The sequence below is a fragment of the Sebastes umbrosus genome, chromosome 11 (genome assembly GCF_015220745.1).
Source record: "Sebastes umbrosus isolate fSebUmb1 chromosome 11, fSebUmb1.pri, whole genome shotgun sequence".
NCBI lineage: Eukaryota > Metazoa > Chordata > Actinopteri > Perciformes > Sebastidae > Sebastes > Sebastes umbrosus.
Window position 1 is genome coordinate 8,469,494 of NC_051279.1, and position 24,507 is coordinate 8,494,000.

The 24,507-nt window shown below is 43.1% G+C and overlaps 1 protein-coding gene across 6 annotated transcripts in view; it reads right to left on the minus strand.

The window, feature by feature from the left end:
- Positions 1-781: 781 nt before the first annotated feature.
- sema6e (sema domain, transmembrane domain (TM), and cytoplasmic domain, (semaphorin) 6E) overlaps positions 782-24,507 on the minus strand; it is a 188,199-nt gene continuing 164,473 nt past the window's right edge. For 4 of the 6 annotated variants that reach the window (XM_037784068.1, XM_037784067.1, XM_037784069.1 and 1 more), the window contains 2 exons: positions 20,908-21,063; positions 782-5,607 (listed from right to left, as the gene is read on the minus strand). In XM_037784068.1, coding sequence (XP_037639996.1) covers positions 4,277-5,607; positions 20,908-21,063 — 1,487 coding nt within the window. In that variant the 3' untranslated portion in view covers positions 782-4,276. The remainder of the gene's footprint in view (positions 5,608-20,907; positions 21,064-24,507) is intronic. The other 2 variants (XM_037784071.1, XM_037784072.1) reach the window with 2 other exon arrangements.

Genomic DNA, 24,507 nt, shown 5'->3' on the forward strand with positions numbered 1-24,507 from the left:
GAAATTGCATCTTTTTCCCGCTTATCAATGGTTAGGTCAGAACAGGATTGTCTCTTCCACTGTATGGGAACCAGTCCTGGAAGCTTTCTGTACTACGGCAAAGGGAATGGTACTGCTCTTTGTGGAGGAACTTTGACAAACTCACTTAAAGCCTTTTTAAAAAAGAGAAACAATTTGTTTGAAAACATCTAATAAAGCATACAACTCACCTTTTCGTGGCTTATCCAAGTATGTTCAGAGTATATCTGTGTGCTGTCTTCTTCACCTCATGCTGCTGTGCCAAGCTGTAACAGGCTCATTGTTTCCACCTGTGAAGACTGCAGTTGCTTTCCCCCCTGCTGTAAAAGCTGTAGGCTAAACTTCTTGGATGTCTCTGTACTAAACACACAGATTTAATAAATACTGTTGTTTTAATGCAGCCCCCAGTGAGATAGCAAAGTGGTGTGTTTCCCAAAATGTTGGAGAATTCCTTTAAGATACCTTTTCAAAAGAATTCCTGGAACTGCATCAAGAAATAAATCACTTGGTCCAAACTTTCCACCAATCTATTGTTTTTGAGACAGACAAACAAGTGGACCCAAAGACATAACATCCTTGGTGGAGGACACAAACACTGGATCACAGAGTTGAATCAACACCTGACCAAAAGAATCTGTACATAATCCTCAGAAAGCTAGTATGGGGCTACTGTATTGAACTGCAGTCCATTACACAGTTGTGTTTCGTGCATCACCCATCGTGATCTGATTCTTTTAACACATTCACCAGTGAGACACTTGCATCATATTTTCATTTTATTCCTAGTATAAGAGACATACAATGGTATTTCGTGAGACCAAATTCATAGTAATTCAAGAGGCGTAGCCTGGAAATCAAACAGAAAAAAAACATAATACTGAATCAATGAGACCGCAGCCCAGATAGAATGTATTTACACCAAATCAAATACTAATAGAGCTATTAGAGGGGAGACCGCTCCCTCTCCCCTACAATCGGTCACCGGCAGATAAAAAAACAACACACTTCCACTCCTCAAACACTGTAGCTGCCACAATTCCTCTTATGAAACATTAAAGTCACAACTTTAAATCAAGTTGGATGTTTTGTATTTGTTGTTCGAAAGCTATTTAACGCTCTGCTGCCCGTTAATATCCAAATCAACCTTTTTTTCCTTTCGACAAACGTTGTGGTCGGCTGTATTTTTCCTTCATTTACTGGAGTTGGAGTATGAGTAGTAAACTTTATATTGGGTCAAATGAGCTCTGGGATATTTCGATCAATAAAACACCAGATACAGTAAATAGCATAGTGCTGTTTTCACAGGATTGATCGCGGTTCCAGTCAACCGTGGCCAAAGTGACTCTGCTGAAAAGTGCAACAGCGGAGAGAGTCTTGAAGCCGTGATATTTCTGAGGCAGAGCCGACTGGCATCACCTTCCCTGAGGGAAAAGCTCGGCAGATGTTTTGGCAGCGTGGCCACCTGGTAACCGGTTCCACCCCTGTATCGATCCAAGAGACAATCGCAGCTCGTCGGATCAGAGGTCATTGCACTTCTCCACGTTTCAACATATTTCCTAAATCTCCACTCCCGTCTATTTGCTTCCTGTGTTGTTGAAGTTGACACCTGGTGACACAGGTAAGTCAAAATCTACAGCGGTAGCCATCGTAGAAGTCCAGTTTCATGCCAGCAACATAGATCTATTCTCCGATTTTTAGCACTATAGTTTAACAGATTCTTTTTCGCAACCATTTCTTCTGAATAAGAACTAGAAACATTTTTTTTTAACATTAAAGGGTAACTTAGGTATTTTCTACCTGGAACCTATTTTCCCATGTTTTTGTGTCTGACTAATAAGAAGCTGCTCGCGTGTTGCAATATGGTGCTATTGGGGCAAGCTGGCACCATCATTTACATCCACTAAAAGTGCTTGTTTTTGCCTTGACAGACTCAGATTGTTAATATAAGTGTCTGACATTATGGAAAGAGTCTCGCTCAAGCAGAAGTCTTATTCTGAAATCTGGCGAGGGGACGTGTTGCCGGAAGACAACGGTGGAGTAGTGGAATACATCCAAGGTGGAAATGCTGCAAGTGCCGGCCGGGCAGAGTTTGTTGTGTTGGAGTACAGAAAGCGTAGCTTAGTGTTATCTAAATGATTTTCAACGTCATGACTGAATATTTGGATTATTTCGACAATATGGATGAGGTCTTTGCCCGTATTTACTTTAGCCAGAGTATGTGGGTATTCAGATTTCACAATGAGACCTCTCCTTGAGCGGGTCTTGGACACAATAACAAACAGACCGGATCAAGAGAAAGAAGAGCTGTCAGTCGATTCAAATATTTAATCGTGATTAATCGTGTGTTTGTTCAGAGTTAATCGTGATGAATTCGCAAATTAATCACACGTTTTTCTTTATCTGTTCAAAATGTACCTTAAAGGGAGATTTGTCAAGTATTTAATAGTCTTATCAACATGGCAGCTTTCTACGATTGACTTCTACAATGGCTACAGGTCTGTAAGAGATAACTTAAGAGGAACTGTGAGCTGCTCCTTTAGAAACCCAAAGTGATGCTAATGCTACTGCTAAAAGAAAAACAAAGAGTGAACAATGGCACCTATCGGGAAAGTGACCCCCAGTGGAAAGTGACATAATACGGAGGCAGTCAAACCTGAATGTCTGCAGTCTCAGGCTGTGTATACTTGCTTTGCCAAACTCTCCCAAAAGAAATCTGCAGGCTCACACTTCTGGGATTAAAAAAACAAAAAGAGAAATGAAGGGTTTCATTCCAAAACACTGTATCCATCCAAAATATATATATATGTATATATTTCTGGTGTTTAATCATTTTCAAAATAACAGATGATAAATTTGTAAAATATTACTTTGTAAAAAAAAAAAAAAAAAAAAAGGGCTCAATATACTCAAGATATAACAACATATGATTCATTAGTGAGTGTTACAATCATTCTTGCAGTAATTAGAATAGGTGACAAATGTCTCATTCTGGAATGAAACTCTTCAAATATACAATAGATACTGTATGACACATACTGACGACCATAGAAAATGAAACACCTACAATATACTGTAGCATAGTAGCCATCTGAGCCCCTTGCATTTACCCCTACCCCCATGTCACACACTATTATTAAATAAGGCACACATTTACACATACAGTTAAAATTTGGCTAGTAATTATTCCTTTATTTACAACCAATAGCCACAAAGTTAATAATTATAATAACTGCAGTCCGTTCTATGTTTTATGGTCATAATGCCAGATGGCATGGCATTTTTGACTTGCCCTCTTTGGGTCCAAAATATTTATTCAGTTTTGTTTATTTCCATTTCAGAGGATGTTCGACCCACTAGATGTTTGGAGCACCAATCTTATAGAAACATTCTCTGGGAACTTAAATGGACCCGATTACGTCACTTCTGACCTGACGTCTGCTGGGATGGGAAATGAAAAGAGAGAAAAGACGAGAATAGCTGCTTTGTTGAAGTTGAATCTCCTTTCTCTGATCAACACGAACAAATTTGGTTCAGTGTTTTTAGCCAACTGACAATGTATCGATGAAGTAAATGATTTGGTGTCCCCAAGATAATTCCTAGGGGGTGGGGGGATCGTTTGATATGCCCAAAGATGAAAGAGTATAGTAAGGCAAAGACATAACTACTTTCAGGGGATTTTGCTGACTTTTCACCACAGGTTACATATACTGCATATGTATATGTATACATATACGGTGTGGATATAAACACACATATATATACACACACATGCATAATATAAACACATTCGAGGGTGGGGGGGGGGGGGACTGGTTACCAACACTACATCAGAAAAGGTTAAGCAAAAGCATGAATCTAAGCATCGCAGGAGCCTCCGGCTTTTAAGTCTTCGAGATGACTGATGTGTAAAGTTCTTCCAACATCAACACGTCCAAAAACTAAGTTGCATTGTAAATCCACACTGAGGACATTGGCAGCCTAATATAAGGAGGTGGCGTCACGTCACCTGAGTCAGCAGTTCTATAATAAGCAAGTAGCTGAGCAATACCAATATGGTACAAAGATATTCGTTGGACAAAAAGAAGAGGGGAAAAAACAAGTTTGGTTGAGGCTTTCGTCCACAGTGACACTGGCTGCCACGCGATTGGTTTTCTTGTGAAGGTCTGCAACCTCGAACCCACTGCATTTCTTCAAAGGGAAGTTCCTTAAAGAAGACACAATGAGGGAGACTCCCTCTGTAGTCCAGGAGTGTACCTCCTCAGTAGTTGAACTTTCCCTGTTGGTTGACAGGGGACGTGGCAGGTATGAACAGGGGCTTAGGAGGGACGTCTGGTTTGAGAGAGGAGGCCCGGCGGACGATAGCGCCCCTGTGTTGGACCTCCTGCTGCTCTCCATTGTAGCTGTGCTGGCGTGTCAGGTACCCATTAGGGATGAGGGGGTAGTGAACCTCGCAGGCGCTGCCTGTCGAGTTCATCCGTGCCAGGAGTGGAGGAGGCTGGTGGGGCCCACCGTTTCGTTGGCTGAAGCTGTGTTGGCGAGGTATCATTCCTCCTCCTCCCCCTCCTACTCCATTGGGCATCTTGGTGGCTGCAGCAATCAGCGAGTGCCTCTGGGAGGAGTGCCTCCTCTCCAGGGTGGACTGGTGGTGTGAGGGCATGTCCGGAGGAACATCCATGCGTCGGGTGAGGCTGTCTCGAGGTAAAGTGGATGAGCTGTAGTAGGGTGCTGATTCTGTCTCAGGAATCTGAGGTTGGATGCGGTTTGCGAACGCTAGCTGACCTACACCGCCGCAGGCCATCAGACCCGATGGGCTCATTAACTGGCAGTTCTTGCTGCTGCTTGCCTCGTGGATGTGCTTCAGGAGCTCATCCAGCGAGGTTACCTCCATAACCTTCTGGGAGTAACCAGGGTAAGGTTGCTGAGATAGCACACGCTCAACATTGTGGATTTTGCGTTCGTCTGGATGGAGGTGACCTCCCACTAAAGGCTGCCCATTGGACAGGCAATGGGAGTACGGGAAGACCTGCTGGTGAAGCAGGGCTGAGCTGGGTCTGGAGCCAGTGTTGTGGGACTTTGGTTCCTTGGCGTTGTTACAATTCTGGTTCTTCTCCCACTGGTTCTTGAAGGCTTTCATGCTCTTGATGGGCAGTTCTGGGGTCGAGTCTGGTGTAGGAAGACCAGACAGCTCTGAGGAGTGGTGGAGGTGGTGGTGGTGGTGGTGGGGGTGGACCAGGTCTCCCATTGTCATTGCGTGATGGCCGTTTCTCCTTGGTGGATGATGCTCCTTAGTGTTGGCAAAGAAAGAGTTGTAGATCTTTGGAGATGACACCTCCATCTTGTCGTCCTTGCTCTGGCTGTCCAGGAGGCCATTGAGCTTGGCCAGGCTGCGGAGGGACAGGGCGTGTGGGATCGGGGCCTCAGGATCTTTCGACAACTTCTTGGTCTTGTGGCCCGTGTGATTACAGTAGCAGGACACCAGGAAGCCAGAGAGGAAGGCGCCAAGGACGAAGGCCACCAAAACACAAGCGATCAGTAGAGTATAATGGACACTGTGATTGGTCTTCTCCAGCTCTGGCGGCCGTCTTACACCTTCAAAACAGAAAAAAGGTACTTCAGTTAGAGCGTTTCTGACTGAGCCAGACGAAAAAAAAAAAAAGACACACACACATCTTCAAGAGCTAATATAGGTCAAGTAGCAGCTGGGGCAGACAGGTTGTGTTTACAGGGGCTTCACTATGTGGTAAACAGCATGGGAGAGGTGTTTGAACTAAGCTCTTGGCTTGCTTTCCCTCCAATGTTACTAGATCAATACAGCCTTTCTTTCTAGGACCTGTGCTTTCCCCTCAGACTGACAGAGGCCAAGAGCTCCCCAGTCAGTGAGAAATCAACTCTGAAATGAGTTAGAGCTTTAAATATTGATGGGAGCACAGCAGCAGGAACCTGATGTCATTTTCACAGACTCTGCTTTCCAAAGCGAGGATCAGGGGCGAGAGCACCTGGTATGATGAACGAGCCAAGAATAACAGGTCTATCCAATAGCTCAGCGAGTGTGGCGCCTTTGCCAGCACAGACTCAAATGAGGTTGTCAAATTCTTTCGAAACGTAGCCGAGGGGACAGTCTGTGCACCAAAAACACAAGGTTACTTTGCCGAGGTAAATCTACCGTGTAAATGTCCTTGGGTGATGTGACCCTAGCACTGTGTATGCCTAATGGCGTGAAAGGCAACGGCGATAAGAAGAGTGAAACCTGCCACCTTTTCGTAATCAGAGCTCATTTGCAAGAGGCTGCCGCCATCTGCGGTGTCAGACCCTTCTCTCTGCCCTTAATGACAGTTTCTGTGAAACTGATTAGTCTGAGGTGGGGGACGGCTGAGCTGCACAGAGGAGGGAGGAAATGCAGGTGTTCCAAACAAGCTAAACTCAACAGCTAATGAAAGCTTCGTTGAGGAATGGAAATGGAAAATGATGATGTCTAAATCAGGCTTGATGATAGTTTATGAGATGTTCAGAATGATGATGATTGGTGGAGGAGTACAAGGGAGATCATTAAGTCTGCATTAGAGCTAATTTGAATCTTTTCTCTGGATTAAGTGACCCAGACTTGACAGAATGAAGGCTCTTTTTTTCCAGAAAATTCTGATGAATAAATTCCCTGATATTCGTTGCTGAATGGGTTCTGACGTGGGCGATAGGGTATAGTGTATAATTTTATAATGCAGTAGAGATATACAGTATATCCTGGTCTGGTCTGGTAAATTGAGATACTGATTATAGGTAAAATAACCAAATGGGAATGTGTTTTTGGCTAGGCCAATTAACTGTAAAAATGATGGTACTTAACCAAACTGACATGGTATGCAAAGGCTTCGTTTCAAGGTATGTACAGTATCATCATAGAGGTGTTAGCTATGTGATGAGGCTGTGAGCGCGACCTGAATCCTCCAAAACTGATGCATCTACAGTCCTTTTGAGACTAACAAAGGGATTTCATTTTGGTGGAATGGAGCCTCCATTGGTATTGGTAGGGCTGAGTATCGGTACCTTTAAGGTATCAACTGAAATAAACCAAGTAGTACTGAAACTTCTCCAGTCAAACAATACCTGCAATCGATCTATTTTGTGCCCGAATCTAGAAAGAAAAATAACTATTTGCATGGTTTTCTCGCAGCCGATCACTGTTCAAACGTTCTTCGATTTAATGTGACGTGCGATTGGCAAACACGTTCTCATCCCAACTCGTCACATACTGACGCTTTGTCAGAACCCTCGATGTCACTTTTTGTTTGCAGTTAAAACGTGCTTAGTGTTGTGAATTAAACAAAACACGGTACACAAATGAACAGCTGATTGTAAAGTGAAAGTGAAACGTAACGCACGGGACACTAAACAGTGGTCTCCTGGATGAAAGCCTTGTGTTTGTTGGACCCATCCACCACATTGTACACATTGTAGATTTTCGTTAATGGAAAGCCCGGCACGTTTCCTACCACCACGAAAGGGTGCCTTGGTGGTATCGTGACAAATTGTCGGTATTTGACACCCTGGGAATGAGAACGGGCTAGATTGGCCCTCTACCGCTACAGCCAGGATTGCCTGCCTACACACATCACTGAGCCGGCAGCCAGCAGCTAACTGTGCTAACAGCGCTAACAATGGGAACTGTGCTGACGGACCGCAGGGTGGGCGTCAGGTACTGGCATCGCAAGTTTTTAAACCATAACGAGCCTCAAATGGAGGGTGTGAATAAAGCCTCCTGCATGAACTCCTGAGACCGTGAGGCCTGGGTGAACTTTATTAAAGGTAATGAGTGTGTGGTAAAAGAGACAAAAAGGGTCTTCTTCACTGTGTGTATGTGATTAGAGGTAAGTGTTAGGGGATCCTACAGAGGTGGAAAAATCTAATCAGAGACTTGCTAGATTTCTTAACTTATTTTCTTGAGCCTCAAAAGGCACCTGGCATCATGGTAACTACACAATGCAGGATATGGAATAGACAAGTCATTTCCCTCCTGTCGTCATTACAGCTTTAATTTTGACAGAATATTATTGCGGGATAGGACGCTGCAAAATTAGAGTCAAACAAGGTTTATCTCTTGTTTTAACAAGATCTGTTTGTACACAGTTTCTGGTCAATAGTTTTAAAAGGAGTTTATTATTTAGGTCATGAAGTTACTGTGAGACTTCTTTTTGCTCTTCATTATCTGGACGTATTACTTTTGAGCAGATGTGCTTGTAAAGGCTTATTATCTCATCGTCATGTATCACTACATTCATTTTTAGAACGGTGCTTTGCTACCATTTTCCCTAAAGAGGGAGATACTGTGGTGCACTATCATCTTTCTGAAAATAACGCTTTTGAGTAGAGCTTCCAATTAAAAATACTCAATTTTTAGCCATTTATTCTTATGATTGCCTCGACTTATGGCCACATTAAAAAGTCATAAATCATAATTGCCATCCCAGTGGGGGTGGCAATCAAAAGTGATGCTGCAGTGAGCCTGTTAATACTTCTTCTTTTTAATCTTAGACACTTTTTTTTTTGGACTCATTACACAGGCCGCCAGTCAGCTCGTCGTTGGGTCTAAGTTTGTGGTTCTAACTGATCAGTGTCCCGACGTGCAGCTTTTGTAACGCGTGGTGAAAGGCTGCTCTCATCTCTCTGTGGTTTCTGCCTCCTGTCACCCCCGTGGCTCCCGGGTACCGGTGAGTCATCCGCTCCCTCTGGACCTCCCTGGCTGTGGCTACAGGCCTACTGAGGGGCTCCTCCTGGTTGAGGGGTATGAGTCAAGTGCTGCGGCAGGGGGTGAAACGCGCAGCTGAGGTAAACAAATCCAGAGCCTAAGGACGACCTGTCACAACATGTTTCATGCGCAGGCCGGATGACTCAATCACTGGGTATGTGGGACATATGGTGCCACCGGTCACGGTGAAATTAATACCCTGTGAATCATAGCGACAGCCTGGCAAGTGGCTAGGTGGCGCACAGGAGGTGCTGGCCAACTGTACACGCCGACTTCTTTGCGACGCTTCACGAGCGTCTGGAAGCTAAAGACTGAGGTTTAAAAATATTTGTTAACATTTTTTAAACAAGTCTGTTTATGGAGGGGAAATCGTCACCTCAAGTAGAGGCGATAATTAATGCCGCTTTACGCTCCTTTCACAACTTCCCTTCGATGTTTACATAGCTTCAGAGTCGGTGTTCCTCTCTTACGTTATCAAATTATATTTCTGTGTCAACGCAACATGGTCTCGGCTCAGCGCAGGCTTAATATAGAGATACCCAAGTCTGCCAAAAGGTAAAAAGACAGATGGGCTGCATGAGTGGAGGCAAGGGAGGGAAAGATAGAGAGGGATGGTGACAGCCAGGGGAAAAAAAAAGAAAGAAGAAGAGGAAGATGAAGGGATGAAATTCAACCTTGGTGACAAACTGGCGATGAAGAGGGGAGTGAATGTGAGAGGACTCAAAGATCCAAGAGACAAGAGAGCAAGAGCAAAGGAAGAGCGTGGAGATGAAAGCCAGAGAGTAAAAAAAAAGAAAAAAAAAAGAGATGGAGCGAACGAGTGAATGTATGCGCGAGGAGCAGATTTGAAGGAGGAGGATGATGGGGAGAGAGGCAGACAGACGTGATGGAGTGAGTGACAGACCGTCACTCTGCTGGGTTTTGAAGCCTGGTGCTCTGCGGCAGCTGTGATATGGTTGGAGAACAACCCTCGCGCTCCTCCACAGCGCCGTAGGAAGAGAAGCACTCTGTGATTGCATCCATAGCGTTAAAAATAGAAGGCGCGGTAGGTTATGTAAACAGGCAGGTTTTACACAGCGTTGCCGGTGCCGCATCTTACTAATTGGCAATGGTTTTTGCTTAAGGGAAATAAAGTGAGGAGGTCTGGCTGTTGTTGTGTGTGAAGTACTTTTTTTTCCTGCAGGTGAACAATTTACAACAGAAGTTACAACTTCTCTTAAAGCACGCGAGCGATTAAGTAAATGGCTGCTGTCTGTGCAAGCTCTCGCAGACATCTCAAACCGACTTCATTAACAATACAGCACCCATAAGGGTTTCCATGACACCAATTACCGGTAATCTGAACACTTTGAAGTTTCACACTTGCTCAATTGCGAAAGAGTTATTTTCGCATCTCTTTGCAGGACATTTAAACATCAGAATTCGACAAAACTTTCATTTAAAAACATCGCCAGGCAGGAAGGAAGCGGCTACTTTCATTTTCAGGCGACACTTTCAAGGTCAGATACGAAATAATTTAAACAGGAGAACAACTTTTTTTTTTCTTTCGCACCTAACTTTTCTATTGAATCAGACTTTTTCTCAAGGGTGCGATTAAACACTTTGTAACCTGGAGAACAACTTGTGTTCTATTTTTGCGCATCAAGTGAAGACGTTCCAAAATAGCCCTAATTAGTTTCTGCTTCTGCAAGCTTACAAGTGCATGTAATTGTTCCCTTAATGGCTACTCCATCCCAATGAGAAGCCAACCAGACAAAATGGCCCCAGGCTTCAGAGGCGAACATTACCCTCCCCGCCCCCCTCCAACACACTCTCTCACTAATGCTGGAGATTTATTTCTTCCACACTAAAAATAACAATTTAACTCCTGAAAGAAACCCTGAGGTTGAAGATTGGAACAATTATTTTCCTTTTTCAAATCTGGGAGAAAAGCAGAAGCAACTCTGCCCCGTTGCTGCGAGCTTTTGTAATTTGACAGTTTTAATACCTGATGTCTGTGCACTGACAGACATGGTTAGCAAACAGAGCATGATCGTGTGTGTCAGTGAGGACAAACACACACACACACACACACACTGAGTATATGTGCTGTATGTGTGCAGGGTTCTGGCTGTTGACTGAGTGAATTCAATCATGTACACTTGTTATTAGAAATTTGCATAATATTCCACCTCAGTGCTCAGCCAATTGGATGCAGTTTAATATATGCACACGAGCTAAGGTGATATGGTGTAATGTAACAGATCCATTCCAATTGAAAGTAGTGGTAATGAGCAGTGCATTTCATTGCAGGTGTGCCGATGCATAGAGAGCATAGATTTCATTACAGTTTTGATTGAATACTGGTAAATTGGGCGTGCTGTGGCATCTGGCAATCACAACCATACTGTCTGTATGAAGTCCTTCAATATTTACACCTGTGCTTTGAAGGGAAAGTCAAGTTTTTAAAGTAGCAGAACACATTTAGTTTCAAACACTCAAAACAACATCGTGGTTGGTTAAAGGGGTGGTTCATTCAAATTACAAAAAAAACAAACATTGCTTCTCACATCTCTGCTGCCAATCCAGGACATATGGAGGTGAATGGAGTTTTTTTTTGGTACTGAATAAAGCATTGAAGGGGACACATCATGCTCATTTCAAGGTTCATACTTTTGGGTTTAAAGTTCAAAAACCACATTATTTTTCTCATACTGTCTGTTTGAATATACCTGTATTCACAGTCTGTCTGAAACGTAATGTTTTAGCGCCTGTCTCTTTAAGACCCCCCTCCAAAAAAAAGACCAGTCTGCTCTGATTGGCTTGCGAGAAAAATATGGTGCACCTTTGCAAAGGTAGGCTACAATCCAAATCACATACTTTTTCTCTTTACTTTTAGTACATACTGCAGCTGCCCTTACAAAGTACGTACTGTAGCATGCAGTATGCATACAGTTGGGACGTACTACTTCCTCATAACATTGCGCCTTGAACTTTGACCCTCTTGCTCATATACTGTATCTGCTGTGCAGAGGATTGTGGGTCAGGATGCTGGCCTTAATACTGCAAAATGCGACCGGATGTAGTAGGACATCCTCGTATTTTTTGCATACTATGTATTGAGACATACTAAATCTTTCCCTGGCATATTAAATAGTATGGTAGTATAGGTATTGGACCACACAGGTAGTTCTCAAGCTGTGGGTGATTCTAATGAACCTGCATGTGACATAGGAAGGGGAGCCAAATCTGAATGGCTTGTTGAATCACATGTTTTCTGATCCAGGCAGCCCACAAAACAAACTGGTTGGACTGGACTGGTTGTCTTATTTCACAGTTTGTGGGCATTTTTCATGATATGTCCCCTTTAAAACAAGTAGTGCGTCTTTCTAGAAACAAGACCTCACTATAAACACTTTTCATTGGAACTACTTCCTACTGAAGTTTGACCAGCACAAACAAAGTCCAAGTCACCTTTACTGTATTAGGGTGGAGGCAAAATTACATCTCAAATTAGTGTAAAATCTAAACCATCTGAATGGCTAGAAAGAAAACATGGTATTTAGTAATTTGGGTGAACTGACCCTTTAACATCAGATTAACTTACCACAAGTCATTAAACCAAGCAGAGCACATGCACAGAGTTATGTCCTTTGTTTTTTTTTTTACATGCAGTTGCATCAGAAACTTAAAAATAGAGTATGTTAATTTGCCATTCAGTGGCTGGTAAAGCAAACATGGTTCCAATGCAAACTTCACGCTGTTGCTGTGATGATTCTCACTGAAGAGGGAAAGGCGGCACTGGAAGAATCTTGGCTTTACCAACAAACTTTAAAGAGACAGTCCACACCAAAGTCAGTTTTTGCAGATATGGTGAAATGTGGTGCTTAATAATTGGTAATATATAAAGAACATGCACCAAACAAAAAGGTGAGTCAACTCTGACCCTTAATAACAAAGGGCCATATAGTAGACACTTATCTTAAAGGGATAGTTTGGGTGCTTTGAAGTGGGTTTGTACGAGGTACTTATTCATAGTAGGTGTATTACTTACAACAGATGACGGTTGGCGTGCCCCCAGCTTGGAGAAACAGACAGGAGTAATGACACCGGAGCAAAGCAATACAATGGGGACAGTAGAAAAACGCATTATAGCCACCTAAAAGAAAGACTCACCTAAATTTTTTTATATCCGTTTAAGTGTACGATGTATTTAGAATATTTTCACAGCTTTATCTTGCCGTCAGAGAGCAATTTCCTTCTCCTTTTCGACGGGGGACTGAACTGAAAGTGAAACTTATCTATGCTCTCTCCAAAGCCAGCAGGCTCAGGTGACAAAAATAATATAGATGCGTTTCACTTTCAGTTCAGTTTGCTGTCTGAAAATAGAGTTACACACTTAAATGGATATCGATTTTTTTAGGTGAGCCTTTCTTTTATGTGGCTAAAATTCGTTTTTCTGTCGTCCCGAACTACAGCACTGAATTGCTTTGCTCTGGTGTTGGTACTTTGGTGTCAGTACTGTCTGTTTCTTGATGCTGGGGGCACGCCGCCCGTCATCTACTTTAAGTAATACACCTACTATGGATAAGTACCTCATACAACCCCACTTCAAAACACCCGGACATCCCTTTAAGTACCTCACTGCTCACAAGAGAAAAATTTAATTTCCATAAAATCATTGTCTTCCAGCTAAAATCCACATCTACCATCGTGCAACGTAGCGCTGTCTTTGGAGTGAACTGTTGCTTTAAGAGATGGAGAAACTGCTTGCAGGTCCACTCAAACACCTGCGCGCAGTTTCAGCCATCGGCTGTAAAACCGGAAAGGCAGATCATAAAGAGACGGTGAAGAGGGTCAGTGACAGAGGGAATTCAACAAAGGAGGCAGGTGCAGCTAAAGGGGTTAGTCCAACTGAAGAAAGAAAAGAAGAAAGAAAAAACAGGCAGGTAAAAATGGGAGAAATTCTCCCCAGAGGTCAATGAGGCAGATTTAAGGGTAAGGGGTCAGGGCTAGGAGCCGGGACAACTGCGTGGGTGGATTAGATCACTGTGGGCCCCGTGGATTGCTGTGAGCTGACGGCTCTCCATCCTGACACGGGCTGAGCTTTAATAGCCGATATGGAATAAAAAGCCATTAAAAGTGGCGGTTATGGAAAGTGAAGTATTCGCTTTATGTGTAATGCCTTTAAGGTTAGTTTTTACAGCACAGTGCAGAGTGTGTTTTTGTAGTAAAACATGATGTCACTTATAATCGCCATAAAGCGCCGGTGTGCTGAGCGGAGGGAAAAACGGCCTAGTTCTGTGTGACCTTTAATGAGTGCCATTACACTATGACTATGACTCAGGGAGTCCAAATTGGCAGTAACGCTTCAAAAAAGTGAAGTAAATGTCTGTGTGTGTGCACACATCATAGCCTGACTTGTGATGAATCATGTAAGAGTAGCCAGCAGGGTCAACATAGATGAACGGGCTGAATGAAGTTCGACAGGCGGCGGTTCTATTTAACCGTCGTAATGAACACGTTCTTGATATGCAGCCTCAATCTGACCCGTAAAGATCTAAAAAATGTATTTAATATTTTAATGTCCGACTTCACTCGCTGTCTACTGTTTGAAAGTGGACAGCTGCTATCAAAAAATCTTTTCATTAACACTGCTGCATTGTGGTACTGTAGATGGTGTTTATTTTGTAACTAGATGAAACTGAGCACTTCTAAGAATTGAAAGCTGACACTTTTGCGATGTTTGTTATGACTTTCCTCGATTTCTGCTTTATTCTTTACTAAGATCATGGCCAAGGAGAGTTATGTTTAATATTAAAGCCTACATATTATCTATCTATATAGGTGAGGCCACACCCATTTTGTCTGTTTGTTGAATGCCCTGACGAAGACCTACAGTTTTAATGATATAACCACTAGAATAAAAGCTTTTTAATCCTTCCTCCTTGTGACTTGTTTAAGATTTTGGAGTGCCTGGATTGCCTTTGTTTCTCCTGTTTTTTCCCCTTTTTCAAAGAGCACGTTTTGAGCTACCAGCTATCACTCTCCCACATCTGTTTCTTTTTTGATTGATTTTATTTTTAAGATGTAAAATATGATAAAATATTAATCATGAAAATTCGGATGTGGACCGAAACCTTTCTGAGGAGCAGATATTGTGAAGGCAGTTAGAGGGGCAGGCTGTTCTCATACACCGTTCGTAGCTATACGTACGAAAAGGAATACACTGTAAATTGTGTATATCCCAAGAAATCAATGTGTGTGTAATTATCGTGAAACAGGAAATATAAATAGTGGCGAATGCCGCGTAAGGAGGAGAAAATATTGGACTTTTGCCCAGGAGACCGGCATTCATGTTCTGTATGAAACAAGAAGCCAACATTGATTTATTTGTCACGTAACTTCCGTACTTAAGTATCGCCACTTCCGTAGTTATTTTAACCCAAACCATCATCTTTTCTTAAACCTAACCAAGTTGTTTCCTGTTAAGACGGAAGTTTTTTTTGAAAAGACTGTATGCATGTAACGAATGGTATTTGACACGTGTTGCAGGACATTCGTAGGAAAACGCACGAAAAATGAGGGGTAACTTTTCGTATGATATACATTTTTATGAAGATATTTTATAGTATTACAATATGTATTACTACTTTTCTTGCTTGGTTCTTTGCAAAGATTAATGCTGAGAAGAGTTATGTTTAATATTAAACCTTATATATCGGTTTCTTTTTTTGCTTGTTTTTATTTTTAAGGGGTTAAAACATTAATCATGAAAAATACTGATGTGGACTGAAGCCCTTCTGAGGAGCAGATATTGTGACGGCGGTTCGAGGGGACACAGTCAGAGCCCTATCAGTGGATGATACACAAGCGGTGTCTGTTGCTATGGTCTTCAGAAGTATAAATAACTCTTTAGAAACCGAACTGACATCGATGTCCCCCCCCCAGGACGCCAGCTCTTCTTCATGGAAAGGTTCAGCGCGAGTTCACTCTCTGCTCTCCTCCTGTAGTGCTTTAATGGGCTTGAAAACGCCTGCTTCACTTGATTCTATTATCGAGCCATCTCCCATGTGCTTGTCAGCTAAATTAGCTGCTAGCCTGGCTTTTTAGTCCAACCCACGCCAGTTCATCTAGATGTGCGGAAGAGTCACGGAAAAGGTTGAATAACAATAGAGGGGGAGAAAACAAGCAGCGGTCTAGAACCAGGAGTCTTGTGCTCCACAGATTTGCTAACACACAGTTTTCTGGAGAGGTGGGCGTTCCCCAGCCAGAAAGTGCAACCTGACTGCTGGTGTACAGTATTTCTAAATAGCTGTAGGTCAACAGGTTCCTGACCCTGGCTTTTAGTCTTTCCTGGTGTTTACATAATGTAGTGCAGCTACCCACAACTAAGCCAATATCTCAGCTCACAGTTTTTATTTGTCCAATAACTGAGCTACATAAAACAAAATAACAAATGTGGTTAGGATTAACAGGGCTGTGTGTGTTAAGTGAGTGGCTGCCTTTGTGCTTTTTTCTTATAGAGTTTCTATCTCACTGACATTTACGGATGAAGTGGATTCACAGATGGTTTACTTCGACTCACATGTTCTTTAAGAGATGTTTGCTGGAAGGGGAACTTTTGGAACTTGGGAAACTTTCCTGAGCTGTCACATCTGTCTCAGCTGTCACACATAATAAAAGGTGAACCGTTCTTCCACAGCGTCGAAATAATGGTAACAATAGTCACTGGCTTACCAACTATCCTTGTTTTAAAGGATTTGGATTGCTGACACATTTTCACTCATAAAAGGAAATTGTTAGTTTAATTAAAGACAACCTATTATGCTTGTGTGCTTTTTCCCTTTCCTTTAGTGTGTTACATCGTTTTTGTTCATGTAAAAGGTCTGCAAAGCCCAAAGTTCAGGCGAAAAGGGACTAACTCCCCCACAGAAACACTGATCCTGAACTGCCTGAAATGCCTCGCTTGAAGCCTTTTCTTCTGTAACGTGGTGATGTCATCAAGTAACACATTTTCATAACGGCTAGTTTTGCATGCCCTCAAAAAAGCTAATTAGAGCGGAGTCCAAAGAGTTTGGTTCGATTGACCAATCACAACAGTTGGCCAGGTGATCAATCAGAGCAGACTGGGCTTTTTAGGGGCGGGTGGTGCAGAAGCTCAAACAGAGCATTACAGACAGACGGTGAAAGAAGGTGCTGCAGCACAGCCGGTATGAGAAAAGTAAAGCTTTTTTTTTAACATTAAAGCATGTTCTAGTAGAAACCCAAAATACAAATATGAACCTGAAAATAAGCATAATAGGTCCTCTTTAAGAGAATTAAACTGGCAGGTGATTGCTCACCATATCATTTAGTCAGCTAACTAACACTGTCGTCTCGGGAAAGCTCGTGTTAATAGGCCTTTTTTACAGAAGACATTTTGACATGTCACTGCAGGAAAAGCACCGGTGTAAGTAATAAAATTAATGATGGCTGAATTCTATTTAGCTGCCTCAGTTTGATGGTCCTGGTATTGTTCATGCTGACTCGCTGTCACACTGTCACATTAGACATTGCTAATGTTATTAGTAACACCTGTGCTTTTCCTGCTATGAAAAGTCAAAAAGTCTGCCGTGAAAAAGCCGAGTGGTCGCATGTTTACATTAACGCTTGCTGAATAGGTAGCCTGATGGCTAGTTGGGGAGCCAAGTGCTGCTAAAACTTAGTGTCTTTAGAAGATTAGTAAGGGCGCTTTCAGACGCCAACATTTAGTCAGATTTAATCAAACTCTGGTGCGGTTTGTTTGGGCAGTTGTGAACGCAATTATCGTACTCTGGTGCGGAACAAAACAAACGGTCTGAGACCACCTGCAGGCTCTGGATGTTCGCATACCGCTGCATCCTTGTACGCGGCTGTTCAGGAGTATAACCAAGGCTTTAGCCTGATAGTTAGTCGGCGAGCTAACTCAGTGTTTTTTTGGAGCAAAGACAAGATAATGTTCTTTGCTACAATTTGGATACACATGTATCTATTGTGTTTTGTAACTTGTTGTTCATGTATCTTTGTCTCCCTTGACCAGCTGTTCTATATTGGGCCACTATCTGTGTGCGGTTGTCTGCTGGCCCACCTTGTGGCTGCTGGGAAATTTGTGACAGGGCTGCAGAGCGGACTACAGAAGGTACAGACAGAAAGGCAGATATCTGGTGAGGAATGGACAGGGAGGGAGGGAGATTGGAGGCCCTCTTGGAACTGTGATGCTGTTACTTCCACACCGGCTCCTCTCCTTCCTTATCAACCCGCCCGCCCGGCTGCTCTGATTGAACCAACAGCGTCAGAGTCTCTGGCTGAAATAGATTGCGTTGCTGTTTCTATTACATCCTGCACCCTCCCTCCCCACTGTTGTCCGACTCCCTGGCTCAGACCCCTGCTGGTTATTTATTTGTTGTGGGCTTTTCTCATTTGAGCCTGAGTAGCTCATCATTGCAGCAAGAGAGTCTGTCTGCGTGAATGGAAGCTCTTTCCCTCGCTGACGATTTATGGACTTCTGACATGGTGCCTGTGCGAGCAAACAGTAAGGAGAGGACAAAAAACGCTGCATGCCACCTTGTCCTCCCTGAATCACATCCAAATGAACTGTATCTTCTTCCTAAACCTGCAGGAATACGATCTAGTCTTTAGAATGGGATAAAACCCCAAACTGTCTCTCTTCTGCTCTGCAGCTCTTGTTTCTTTACGTGATCATTTGAGGGGCCCAGAGACGTTTTGTTAGTTACTCTTCCTGTCATGGATATATTGATTAGTCTGAGAGCGAACTAACTGTCAAATTTAAATTTTAAGAAATAATGAGACTCGAGCCTATAAAGATCAAGATGTAATTAAATATTCAAGAACTGGCTGGAGTTTTATAGGTCATGTCATTTATTGGGGTAGCTGGGTGGTGTAATTGAGTCTGTCACTGCAAGATTACAGGTTTGACGCCTTTAACAATGTGGGAATAGAACTTTCAGTTCAATGACATTTGTAATTACGCAAAACACAATCATCCAGACCCACAATATAACCTTAAGAGCTGAAATGATTAGTCAATTAATTGTCATTTTTTCAAGCGAAAATGCCAAAAAGTTGATGATTACACCTTCTGAAATATGAGGATTTGCTGCTCTACATGATAGAAAATCAACTATCTTTGGGTTTTTGTGGTGCTGTATGTATCTGCAGACACCCAGCCCTCTGACTGTAGTTTCTTATTATGCTGTGTTTAGGATGCTTCTGGGCATCAACCTCTATAAAAAAGCACACATCCAAGAGGAAGCTACGGAAATGCCGGAAAAAGCGCGTTCCAAAACGAGAGGGAGTCTGGGGTTGACTTTTACCCGCTGGCGAGCACCGTAACCCAACTTTAAATGTTGTGTTTGCAAATCCGCAACCAACAAATCCTACTCACTGTGCCTTCAACAAAAGACTTTTATACTTCTTTTGTACTTTAATAAAGCAGTGCGTCTTGAATATTTTGGTGGAATCCATTCCTGTTTTTGTGGATAACTGTTGTTTAACTTAAAATCAAGAATTGTTCATTTACTCATTCATCTTAGGCTACATCCACACTAATACGATTTCTAAAACGATCTCCGTCCAGACGAGCGTTTTAGAATGAATCTCCTTCCATACTACCACACTTGAAAATGCATATCACATGATCATTCACGTGCACTGGGCATGCGCGTGCCGGTGTAAACAGCAAGCAGCGCTGGACAAGGGAATTGATGCGAAGCGCTCGAATAATAGCCTGCCTCCTACGCATGTAGGCAGTAGCAGCATTGTAAAATGCAGAATTTCACTGCGCGACAGCTGCTAGCACAGATGACAAGGTCAGCAACACTTGTAACTTGTTATCCATGTTGAAATGAACCACTGGTGGTCGAGGCTGTTGTCGTTTGTTTTCTTTCAGAAGAGGTTCAAGTGATGTGATGAATCAGGGAAGGACACGTCGTGACTGATAAGGCCCAATCACGAAGCGAACATGCATCATCGTTTTCAAAGGTCTCCGTTTCTGTCCGTCCAGACTAAAATGCAACCCAGACTTTTAAAACTAAAACGGGTTCCGTGCCCCTACAGTGACCCCAGGGAACACAGTTCACTTTTTCAGAGAGCCAGATCAAAGAAACCCTCAATGAGAGATTTATAGCAGCTAGTGGAACAGCAGGTATAGTCTGAAAGTTCACGTCAGGACTTTGGCTCTTTATACTTTCAAAGTCTGTGTTAGCTGCACAGAAATTATAAAAGTAAATGAATGGTCTCACAGAGAGAGATGCTACCTGACTTGTGTTTTGAATTTTTTTCAAGTAGTTGGAAAACATTGAGGGAATATTTGTGCGTGCTGACGAGCTAAATAAAAGATGAGGACAGGCCGTGAGGGAGCGGTGTTGTTTAGACTCAGGTTCTCGACTTGATTTGAGGAGTTAATTAGAGCCGATGCAGTATTTATTACAAGTCATTAAATCTCTCACATTTCGTGGCTGCTGCGTTGAGCACATTGAGATATATATACGGCTGAACATAACGGGACGAGAAGGTCCTCCTCTGATATTCTTCACGCCCTATCCAAACCATATTTAGTGAATATGTACGCTGTGCTATATCGGACACTTATCATCTCTAACGCGGGGCTGTAAGTCAGTGGAGCCATTAAGTGAAGCATCACGTCATGTAACGCTGAGCCTAATGAAGTGTATGGATCAAGAAAATCAATTAGCAATGCTTACTGCCTCTCACTAAGAGATTGGTTTAAGTAGTGAGTTAAGTGTTAGTCAGCTAATGAAAGAGATATTTCACCCTGGGAGAACATTTAGACGTATTAGCATGCGTACCAGCACATTCTTGGACAGGAGCTGCGTCCTGCTTTTACTGGTCAGGACTTGTTTTCTCATCGACTATTCAGAAACACCACAAATTGAGAAGAAAATGAAAATGAGTTTGTCTCCATTATCTGTTTGAAATGAGTGCCATCGCTATGGAAACGCACATTGGATGATTGGACTGATACAGTGCAGGCATGCGTGGTGTTCTACCAGAGTGAAACAAGTTTTTTTGTTAGTGTTCAGTCTGGTTAGAAGCGTACGAGGCGTTCGGGGCCCAGCAGTGCAATCCCCCTTGCAGGTTCACTGAGGACAAACATCCCCCCCCCTTACCCTCCATCTCCACACTGATTGGCTCCGAGTCAGGTGACCCTTGCTCCCCCACGGGGGGAGGGCCATCAGGACCTGTACCTCTTTCAGGGTCACCTGCCTCCTTTGGGAATGCCGCCCCATGATAGGTTGTGCTGGCGCTTGTGGGTGTGGTCTTCCCTGTGGTTGTAGGAGGAGGAGGAGGAGGAGGAGGAGGAAGGGGGCAACAGAGTGAGTGATTAGTGAAAATGTGAATCAGGCTGGAGAATCAACTTCAGAGAAATGAGGGTGAGTCCTGAGTGGAAAGAGAACCGTCACCCGTTAACATTATGACCCAGTGATGATAGTGAGATGAGCACACAGAGCACAAGTTAATTCATCCATCACAGATACACAATGAGTTGTTGGCTGCAGTTCACTTTACCAGCTGCTTAATAGCCACAATTCAATCTCGCCGGTGATTCCAACATTTGCAATCCACGACTCTCCAGAATATTTCCTGCTGTGCTGCTATTATCACACTCAAAAACATATCTTTAAAAGAGCAGGTGTAGGATTCAGGGGGATGAATTAGCAGAAATGGAATATAATATTAATAACTATGTTTTCATTAGTGTATAATCACCTGAAACTAAGAATCGTGTTTTCGTTAGCTTAGAATGAGCCCTTCATATCTACATAGGGAGCAGGTCTTCTTCACGGAGTCCTCCATGTTGCTCCGCCATGTTTCTACGGTAGCCCAGAATGGACAAACCAAACACTGGCTCTAGCAGGGTTCCCACTCTTTTCTAGAGATTGTTTTTCAGTGATGATCTAGCTCAGGGCGTCTCCAACAAGTAGCTTGCGAGCTACCAGTAGCTTCTGTTTTCTGAGTGGCTCGCTAAAGGTTCAAAGAATATAGCCGAGGGGTATTCAGTTGGTTGCAATCTGCAACCTCACCACTATGCCCCTAAATCCTACACACTGGTCCTTTAAAGAAATATATCATTAGCACATTTTGTGACTCTTTAAACATCATAACTAACACAGCTATCTGGAAGTTCTGTCAGAAGAGACTCAGCTTAGCAAAAGTTTAAACTGGCAATAGACAAGTTTTTTGCTTTAACTTATCATTATGAAGTAGATGTTGATTGCACATTGTAATGGCTACAGAATAATGACACCATCGGCATTTAGATTGGTTCCCTATAAGCCTCGCTTTCACTATGCAATTCTATCTGCCACCGGATACGATGTCTTAGGGAAATGAAGGCTTGTTTTTTTATTAGTTTTACTCTGCCTTATAGCACTGAGATCGGGGTTTCTAGTTAAAATATAGTAGGCAGGCTGTTGCTAACACTAACACTAGCAGCCAGAAAGAAACATCTATGATTCATTGTCCGTCTGTTTTCTTGCAGTGGCCTTTATAAAATGAGCATTCGTGATACTAGACTGTATTCTGTTATATCCGGTTGTCTTTGCGACAGCGGCGCCAACAATAATACCACTTAGATACGCTATGAGGGAGAAGTTGAAAAGTTATCTGCTGCCACTTTAAACTAATAAAGGATATTAACATTATTGAATGGCTTTTGAATTTTTACAAACTGCAACAAAGGATTTTGGGCACTTTTATACTATTTAAATATGCCATCATGATTCGACAGAATGACAGTCTTTCAGCTGTTAAACTCCACTAAACCACTCTGTAATCACTTAATCATGGTTCTCCAGCTTATTTTACAGAAAAATCCTCCCATATTTTAACATGGCTTTGACCTCTGACCCCTCTTAAAACTCCTCTGTGTCCGCTCTGCTAAGCGTTTTCACAGACAAGTTGAAATAGATACTGGTGGCTGGCTAGGTGATGGGTTTTTATTTCCACTACCTCACTACAGCTGAGCTGTTTCCCAGGATTCTTTCGTCACCTTGAGGCAGAGCAGCAAACATTATGACGGCCACATTTGGAATCATTTCAGACATATGCCAAGAAACACGCTGGGCATTCGCTGCCACAGGTCTTGTATTATCAAACATATTTATCTTGATGACACACTCCACATCTTGATTGCATTATTAGCTCTCTGTTGTCCTTGAGGTCCGGCGAGCAGCATGCTGCTATTGGCTCGGGCTCCTGCACTAATAAGCCAGCCATAATGTTAGCATTCTGCAGAGCTCACACCCAGACTGGAGGAAAAAGGCTTGTTCGCTCTCTCACTGCGAGCCAGTTGACAGCGTTCACTCTCAATGAGGTGCCCCGCCGCTTCGCCATCTGCGCCGGGCAAATTAAAACTGTACACCAGGGGGTGTTTGGCCCTGGCACATCGGACAATAGCTCCAGGACTTCATTACTTCAATTTATAACAATTGTGTTAATCTGAGTGCGCATGATTTTTTCCCTCTTTTACTGTTGATAAAGTACAAAAAAAGCATATTATACAACAGAGGAACATTTGAATACCTACACAGGCAGGTGTTTGTCTCACGCCCTACCCTCTGCAGGCTGCGATTGTTTGGCTGACAGGGAAGTGGAAGAAAGAAAACGTCCCTGCCTTTGGTGTGCTTTCGAACAGGGAACGGAGCCCCTGTGTGGCAACAGCTTTGTTTTGGCATATGGGGTTTTATTGTCTAGGAAAGCTGATAATTGATCTTCAGTGCAGAGACTTAAAAGGCTTTTGGTGTGAATCAGCTAGAAAAAAAAATATAGACACCAAAAAAACAACAGAAACAGAATCTGACTGCGCGTTGAGAACTTCAAACGGTGCAGTGAAGCATCTGGGTGATGAGAGCCCCGTATGATTAAGCAGGAGGGTTGCTCATCCCGACTTGCTGCCGACTGAGTGGTAATTCCTCCAGCGGGGAGGCTTTGCAGACTACTGAGGCTCTGTGGGACTGTGGAGGTCTGGGCCGAAGCCTCTGGCAGACAAAGTGGCCTCTGTTCTGAGACAGAGACCGAGGATGGATGGTTCTGCTGAGCCGTAATGGCTGACATCTCCCAGCATGATTGCTGATACTAATCACAGTGTTTTTGATCAACCACCACCATTAGTGTCCCAATTCGTCCAGTGAAAAAAAGGATCTGACTTTGAGCAAGTCTTAAAAACTCCTCTTAAAGTTGAGGCGGGCGCTTCAGCTGTGTAGATAAACGTGAACAAGGCTGGCCAACAGCTTTCGGATTGAAAATGACTAGTTTTGAATGATGCAGTGTTAGAAAATTGTCTGAACACCACCTCCTCAATCTTATCTGAGAGGTAGCCAGCTTGCTGGCATTTCTATTTCTATTCTGGCCATGCCAGGGGCTGCGCGGTGTGGCCAGCGGGGGAGTAATGGGACGTGACAGGGATGATGATCCTTCCTGATACAGGGCATTAGGCAGCCTAGCCAGCGGAGCTCCTGGTCCATCAAAGGACTGATGCTTCAGACAATGGCTTCAATGTTTAAGCTGTCAGACTGGCTGAGGAGGAGAGGTGGCACCGGCCATTCAGCTGCCGCAATGAAATATTCTGTAACCTCCCAGGTTTGTATAAAGTGTAGAAACATTTACTTGGTAGGCATATAACTGGAGATACAGATAAAGTAACAGTGAGCGAGTAGGTTCAGTAGACGTGTTTCCATTCAATATTCAAGCAAATTTTAAGTGAACTT